The 8,359-nt window shown below is 38.6% G+C and overlaps 1 protein-coding gene across 1 annotated transcript; it reads right to left on the bottom strand.

Annotated features, from left to right (window-relative positions):
* On the bottom strand, positions 1-3,887 carry LOC107635232 (MDIS1-interacting receptor like kinase 2-like). Its single transcript, XM_016338638.2, has 2 exons — positions 945-3,887; positions 1-500 (listed from the first exon to the last, which is right to left on the bottom strand). Exons 1-2 carry the CDS (start codon positions 3,796-3,798, stop codon positions 139-141), a joined length of 3,216 nt encoding a protein of 1,071 aa, XP_016194124.1. The 5' UTR covers positions 3,799-3,887; the 3' UTR covers positions 1-138.

Below are 8,359 nucleotides of genomic sequence, written 5' to 3'. Positions count from 1 at the left end.
TTTTTTTTTTTTTTGGGTTTAGAAACGGTATAAAGAGATCCAAAAAAAAACCCTAATTACAGACTAAGCGGGACAAAGCTACTCCTTGTTCATCATCAGACAAAAAAATTACTACCTCTCAGGTGTTGGAAAAAACAATCAGTATAGTTGTCCAACTCTGATCATTGGAAATTGGTCCACCAAAGTGGATCTTCCTATTACAAGGGCCTTAGAAACTTGATCCATTGTTGGACGAGAACGTGGGCTTGTTGTCAAGCAAGAAAATGCCAACCTTGCAACCAAGATCACCTCCTCAACAATTGGACTCTTGGTGTTGGGTTGAGGAAGCCTTTGATCTAAGATATCAATTAGTAACAAATCATTGACCATTGATGCTGTTGATGTTGACATTAATGATGAAATGAGATCCCCAGGGTGCTTTCCCATGATAATCTCCAAAGCTAGTACTCCAAAACTATACACATCACATTTCTCATTCACTTCCATAGTTTGTGCAAGTTCTGTTCCAAAATAACACAAAACAAAGAAGCAAAATATAATTACTAAGTCAATACTTTCTTCATGGAAAACTCAAGATACAAGTAAATATATAATTTAGAATTTGAAATTACAAGTATATTTTACTTTAATAGTTGAAATCTATGCCATGTAAGTAATTAATTGCTTGTCAAATATAGTTATTTTGAGTTTTTAACGATGTATCATATTAAATGACATGTTAGCATGTGAAAGAAAGATTGAGAAATAATGTGTAATTTGTCACACAACTTCAACAATCAGTTTTACATTATCACTTAATGCATCTCAACCATAAGCAAAATTGAGCTGTAAAATATAACTCTAGGCACCAATAATGATTCATGAAATATAATCTAAAACAAACAGGACAAGTGAAAAATGATGTGATCACTATCATTTCAAAGTTATAAGGGAAAAGGTGTAACCTGGAGCAGCATAGCCAAAAGTACCAGCAAATGTTGTCCAACTATATGAACCAGGCTTGAGAAACTTAGCAGTCCCAAAATCTGAAACGTGAGCTTCATACCCTGAATCCAACAGAACATTCTTGCTCGAAATATCGCGATGAACTATAGAAGGCGAACAATCATGATGCATGTAAGACAAAGCATTCGCGACGCCCTTAACAACATTCACCCTCTTATCCCAATCAAATTCAGCAGCATGTGTCTCATTGCTTAGTATTTGATCCAAACTTCCACCATCCAAGAACTCATAAACAAGAAATGAGAACTGTGAATGTGAACAGAATCCATAGAGCTTTATGATGTTCCTGTGCTTTATCTGTGTCAATGCTTGAACTTCAGTTGTAAAAGCCTTTGTTCTTGAAACTTCTCCATCAGTTACTACCACATTATGAAGCTTCTTCACAGCAACAACTTGTCCTGAAGGCAATTCAGCTTTGTAAACATGTCCTTGGCTTCCAACACCAATGAGATAGTAATCATCAAAATTCTTAGTAGCATCAATGATGTTCTCAAACATGATTTTCCCATCATAGCTCCATATTGTAAAGTCTGGTTCAACTCTTCCTTCTTTGGCTTGGACTTCACTTTGGTTTCTCAATTTCCTTTTACTTCTGAAAAGAAAGTACATTGCAATTCCAACCCCACAAAGAACCATTGCTAGACTCACCAAAGTAATGATTAATACCAACAATAAGATGTGTTTTTTGCTGCTCTTTTTGAGGTTGGTTGAGCATTGAACCAATCCTTTGATATTCCCACACAAACCTTTGTTGTTCTTGAATGAACTAGCATTGAGAAAAGCAGGAAAATTTGGAATTGGCCCTTCAAGATGGTTATCTGACATGTTCACAAATTCCAATGTCAGGCTGAATTTTGATGGAATAGTACCTGAAAGATTGTTATGTGACAAATCCAACACTTGCAAGTGTTGTAACCCTCCAAGGCTTGTTGGTATTGTTCCATCCAATGAATTTCCACTGAGATCAAGAGATACCATTGATTGGCCAAACACAGAGGGAATGCTTCCACCAAGCTTGTTCTTGCTCAAATTCAGCTCCCTTAGCTTCTGTAAATCCACAACTTCTTTTGGAATAGCGCCGTTCAACTCGTTTCCTCCAAGATTCAAGATCTCAAGACTCTGAAGCTGTCCAATTTCTGTTGGAACATTTCCTGAAAGAAGGTTGTTGCCAATTTTGACTTGGACTAGATTCTTCAACTTGCCAAGTTCCTTGGGAACTTTTCCAACCAACTGATTCGATGAAAGATCGAGCATACCTAAATTGGTTGCCTCAACAAGTTCCAATGGTATAACACCAGTGACATTGTTGCTTCCAATTATAAGACTAGTAAGTTTAGGACATTTTCCCCAGTTTGGAGAAATGTGGCCATAAAACTTGTTGCCACTGAGATTGATGTAGTCCAAATTTGGATATACACCAAAATCTTCTGTTATGTTACCTTCAATGTGGTTTGAATCAAGCCTTATTCTAAGGATACTAGAGCAATTCTTCAAGGTTCTTGGTACTGGACCATTGAAATTGTTATGATCAGCACTGAAGTTGGTTAATGCACCACCTAAGCATATTTGTGATGGCAAACTACCAACAAAATTGTTCTCAGATAGCTGCAAATTTCCCAAGTTTATGACATTATTCATTTCCTCTGGAATGCTACCATTGAACTTGTTTGTGGCTAATTGAAGATCAGTGAGCCTAATTAAGTTACCTAAAGTTGAAGGAATAGGACCAGAGAAATTGTTCTCTGCAAGGACAAGAACATTCAAATTGACCAAGTTTCCTATAGTTGAAGGAATTTCTCCTGAGAATTTGCTTTGGTACAAGTACAATGTGGTGAGCTTTGTCAAGTTTCCAATAGAATCAGGAATAGGACCAGACATTTGAGTTTGAGACAGATCAAGCATTTCAAGATTAACCAATTTCCCAACTGAACTTGGGATTGGACCAGAAAAATTATTGGTGGAAAGTAAAAGGTTAGTCAAGTTAGTCAAGTTCCAAATGGAGGGTGGAATTGGACCAAAGAGGTTGTTTTGAATGAATTGAAGAAAAGTCAAATGGGTCAATTTTCCAATTTCTGAAGGGATAGTGCCAGAGAGAGGACAATATGACAAATCAAGGAACCTCAGGTTTGTTAACATTCCAATCTCCTTTGGAATTGATCCTGTCACAAGAGAATTTCCTGCAATTCCTAAATACTCTAAGTTCCTCAACATCCCAATTTCTTGGGGAATTTTGCCTTCTAGATTATTTCCTCCTAAATCTAGGTGTGACAAATTGGTCAAGTTTGCTATATTAGCAGATATGCTACCATTGAGAAGGCAGTTAGAAAGATCAAGCTTATGTAATGACCTCAGTGCCCACATTTCATTGGGAATTGAACCATTGAAACGATTATAAGACATGTTCAAATTGGTAATTCTAGACAAGTTACCAATTTGTGGAGGAATGGTACCATAGAAGGAATTGTTGTTAATGTCTATGCTAACAAGGTTGGGAAATGAAGAAAAGTTTAGTCCATGGAGTGTACCTTTAAGTCCATAATTTGCAAGAATTAAGGTGGAGACAGAGTTTGACTTATTATTATCACATTGAATTCCTTCAAATTTGCATGGACTAGTAGTGCTGTTCCAAGATGATAGAAGACTTTGACTATGGTTGTCAAGGGTAGATCTCCATTTCAGGAGAGCATTTGCTTCACTATCTTCATTATCTCCAGCAACTTGGGTTGAAGGGAGTGTTAGAATCATACACATGATGAATGTGATGAACATAGTTTGAGACAATAATGGTACCATGATTCTTGTACAATAATTGGATTTGATTTCTGAATTCAAATATTTGAAGACAATAGTATTAGGTATGTGATGTTGATGATTATTGAAGTTGGTATGGCCGTATAGATTCTCATATAATGTATTATATCATATGTTATATGTTATATATTATATTATAAATAGTTTCACAAGGTAAAAAGAAACCGAGTGTTATAGGTCAATAAATGACTACAATGTAAATAAACATGATCCTTAAACTATGCATAAATTGAGACAAACGTTTCGTAACTTACGTTGTAACTATAGTTAGTTTGTCCTTAAATAAAGGCACGTTCCCATTTTGGTTGTCATAAATTTTATTCTTCTATGTTGTAAACAATGTCCATGGCTCCTTGTCTTTCATGACCAGTCGCATTACTTTGAAGAAAATTAAGCATGAGTGTCTTTTATTTTATTTTAGTTTTCTATAGGATTTTGAATATACATTACTTTAGAAAGCAAGTTGGCTAAAGAAAATGTACGTCAACTATTCACTGGACTAAAAATTATTGTGTCTGAAAGGATGGGGTGATAATTTTCAATTGCTTGGAAAAAGACATATATAAAGAAAGAATTACGCTCACCAAAAAATAATTAGTCCTTTAATTTAATTGGCCTATTACTTAATAGTCGCAACAACTTTTGTAGAGATTATTTATTGGGAAATTAATCCTAATTAAGAGGACCGCTAACACGGGTTAATTATAAAGAAAGACTAATTACATCAAAATTATTAAAATATATCTCCTATTTAAATAAATTTTTAGGAGAATGGACCACAAGATTATTTTAGATAGACAATAATATTTTTAATCAATTTTTGGCATTAAAAAAAATGTTAGAAAAATATAAAGATTCTAATTCAAAATTTTTAAAATTTGTAAATATTAAATACTTATTTAAATAGATCAGTAATTTGACCATTCAATCAACCAAATAAGTTAGTTCAAGTCTTTTCTTTCTAACACTATTGAGTAAATAGCCAAATTGGTCCCGAAAGATAGCCCATTCTGCAAACGAGTCCCCGTAAGAAAAAGATAATAAAATTTGTCCCCGAAAATTTTAAAATTAGTAACGTTAGTCCTTCCGTCAATTCCGTCAGTGACGCCGTTAACTGTTGCTTAGTTGGCTGTCAGTGTGGCATATGAGCATGCCAGCTTGGCGCAGAGTAGCATGCCTATATTTTTCAGAAAAAAAAAGGCATTCAGTTAAGTATTTTTCAAGGTATGCATATGAAAGATGAAATAAGTTATGAATTCAACCTGTCAACTGCGCTGGCCCTTCATCTTCAGAGTCTAACTTATGGGCAGAATCTTCTGACTTCCACTCATCTCCATCTGATGAATCTTCCCAACCAAATTCGTCATCTGAATCTGAAATTACATGAAAATACCATCAGATTTGTGTAGAAAAACTACATTAGTGGAATCAAATCTGTTAAACAAGTAAATTCAATAACAGACACACAATTAATCACTAAATACCTCCATCAGAGCATTCATCAGATTCGATGTCCTCATAGCTCGAGTCATCAGTGTCAATAGCTTTCTCCCTTCTTCTGTCAGCAGCAGGCCTATGTTTCTCTCTGTGATCTACTTTCCTGGCCCAAGAAGACTCTACTCCATCAACTCCACTATCACTCTCACTGCTGTCTATGGAATCTCCTGCACCTTTTGCAGGCTTGTACAAACTGTCTTCAGCACTATCATATGAATCTGAATCATCAGATTGACTATCAACTGCAACTGGAGTTGCCTTAGCCTGCCTTCCAGATCTTGTAGTGGTGTGGCTTTCACCTTCTTGCTGATCTTCTCGGCTGCTGTAGCCTTGCTACTCCCTTTAGCAGCCTGGGATTTAGTCCAAGGTTTGGGTTGCTGGACGGGCTTTTGCATGGGCTTGGGTTTGGGCTTTGGAGTGGGCTTAGGTGTGGGCGTACATGTGGGTTGGGGGTTAGGCTTAGGTGTGGGCTCAAGAGTGGGCTGAGGTGTGGGCTTAGGTGTGGGCTCAGGTGTGGGCTCAGGTGTGGCTTTAGGTATGGGCTTATTTGTGGGCTGAGGAGTGGGCTTAGGTGTGGGCTGAGGAGTTACCTTAGGTGTGGGCTGAGGAGTAGCCTTAGGAGTGGGCTGAGTTTTGGCTCTTTTTGGCTGAGGTGATTTTTTTGTTGTCTTACAGTAATCTTGGGACATTGCATCACTGTGGTCCTTCTTTGGTTTCTCTGCTTCTTCAGGGATGGTTGGCAAACAAAGTGTTTCATCATCATCCTCACTCATGCAGTCAACTACGTGTGGCTTAGACACAACATGCTCAAAATAGATGTTGATAAGGTGATGATTCCTCCTGCAATCCTTAACCAATTTCAACAGATCTGTGTCATTTTCTAGCTTCCTCAACCCATTTTCCAGCAGCGTTCCAGGAACTTTCCACAGGCAGTTGTTCATCTCAGCATATCCCAGCTCCTTGTAGTATCCCTTCACAAAGAAAACGTCTAGAGTGTCTGCATTTACACCCATTAATACTTCAGTATTATCTGGTTCATAACACAGATAGCCTGACTCATCTGTTTGGAACTTCCCGCCATGGTGAAATACAAAGGTCATTGGGGGACCTTCCATCTGAAACCAAAACAGCAACAACTCATGCAAATTTATTTCATGGAGAGGCAAAGCATATTCAACATCAACTCCCAAAATGTATCTAACACACACACATGCACATACACATAGCACAAACAACGTTCTCAACAATCTAAAAACAGGGTCATATCATGGCTAATCACCAAAGCCCTAAGCCTGAACACATTCTCCTAAACCCTAACATTGCAAACAGTAAAAATGGAAGTCCAACAATAACACAACCACATTGATCAGGAGATAAAACCAGAATCACTCTCACAAAATAAGAAAAGCTAGCTAACCTACCTCTCACGCAAGGCGATGGAGTGCCTTTTTCGGTTGACCAACGTCGTCGCAAACTGCTCACCAACAACTCCAGCACACTGTCGTCGTCGGTCAAGCCTGGTCGTCGCCGTTCAATGCTTTGTCTTCCTGGAGGAAACAACTTGAGAGATGAAGGGACTGCAGGGGTTCTTTCTTTTCGGGAGAAGGATGCAACTTCAGAGAGAATACGAAACAGGGATGAAAACCAAGCGTTGTAAAGGAGCCCCTAAGAAAACGACGCCGTTTCATCCTTAGCCTACGTGTCACACTAACGGCCAGGTCAGCATATCTTCACGCCGTTACTGAAACATTTGACGGAAGGACAAACGTTACCAATTTTAAAACTTTCGGGGACAAATTTTATTATCTTTTTTTTACGGGGACTCATTTGCAGAATGGGCTATCTTTCGGGGACCAATTTGGCTATTTACTCTAACACTATTGATACTTAAAAATAGAGGATTGAAGGAATTTATTTTGAGAAAAAAAGAGATCATCCGTTGCTGAATTGAGTTTTGGCAGTGATGGTCTAGTCTGAAAAGTCTAGCAATAGTTCCCTTTGTACAAATTTACTTGTTTTGCCTTGGTGCTTGATGGTATTAGGGATGGAAAAATTTCCCGAGACGCGGGGATCCCTGTGGGGACTGTTCCGAATGGGGATCCGATTGTAGGGAATTTTTTCTGCAGGGATGGGGATGGGGACAAAATTCCCCCGAAGCAGGCGCGGGGACCCGAGTGGGGATTCCCGCCCCGTCCCCGCTATTCCCCGAAATTTATGAATTCCTTGAATTATCCTTAATAGTTTATTTCTCATATATGTTTTTTAGACATTTCTCACACACACATATATATAGAAACCCAAAACTCCTAATCTTTATTTGCATAACCCTTCTTCAATTCAGAGATTCTTAAGGCAGTCCATACTTCATCCAACCTCTCTGCAGCCACCCCCTCGTCACCCTTCTCACCGCATCGTCACACCTCATCGTGCCATCACCCTTACCGCGTCATAATTTCTTTTTGCAGCGTTCCTTTTCGTAACTCTGCCGTCGTGTCCATTCTCCTTTCTATTGTCGCGTCTCCCACCTTGTCTACTACTTTGTCCTTTGGTTCGTCGTTGCGTCCCCATTGCGTTATTTCGAAAGAAGTCACCATCGTGTCATTTAGACTTTTTGTATAAAATCTTGCAGTTTTTGTATAAGATAGATACTTGCAGCTCTATTCATATGGAAATTAATAATTAGTTAGAACTATTATGTACATGGAGAATGGGGTCCCCGCGGGGAATGGGGCCCCGTGGGAATGGGGATGGGGAGCAATATTCCCCCACGGCAGGGAATGGGGCGGGGATGGGGAGCAAATCTTAGGGCGGGGATGGAGAGCAGGGAGGCATCCCCCGCCCCCGCCCTGCCCCATTGACATCCCTAGATGGTATTACCATAGTTGCTTGAATTACTCTTGGTAACTGGCCTGGTATGCCATGTGTCTTTTTTGTGAAAGTAAAAAAAGTTAGTTGGTGATTGCTCCCAAACCCCAAGATTTGTGATAGAATTTATACCCTATTGATGTGGATCAATACAATATAGACATGTGGCATTATTAATCAC

This window comes from Arachis ipaensis, chromosome B04 (genome assembly GCF_000816755.2).
Source record: "Arachis ipaensis cultivar K30076 chromosome B04, Araip1.1, whole genome shotgun sequence".
Lineage (NCBI taxonomy): Eukaryota > Viridiplantae > Streptophyta > Magnoliopsida > Fabales > Fabaceae > Arachis > Arachis ipaensis.
The sequence above is the reverse complement of the archived record's forward strand: the minus strand, read 5'-3'. Positions and strand labels throughout refer to the sequence as shown.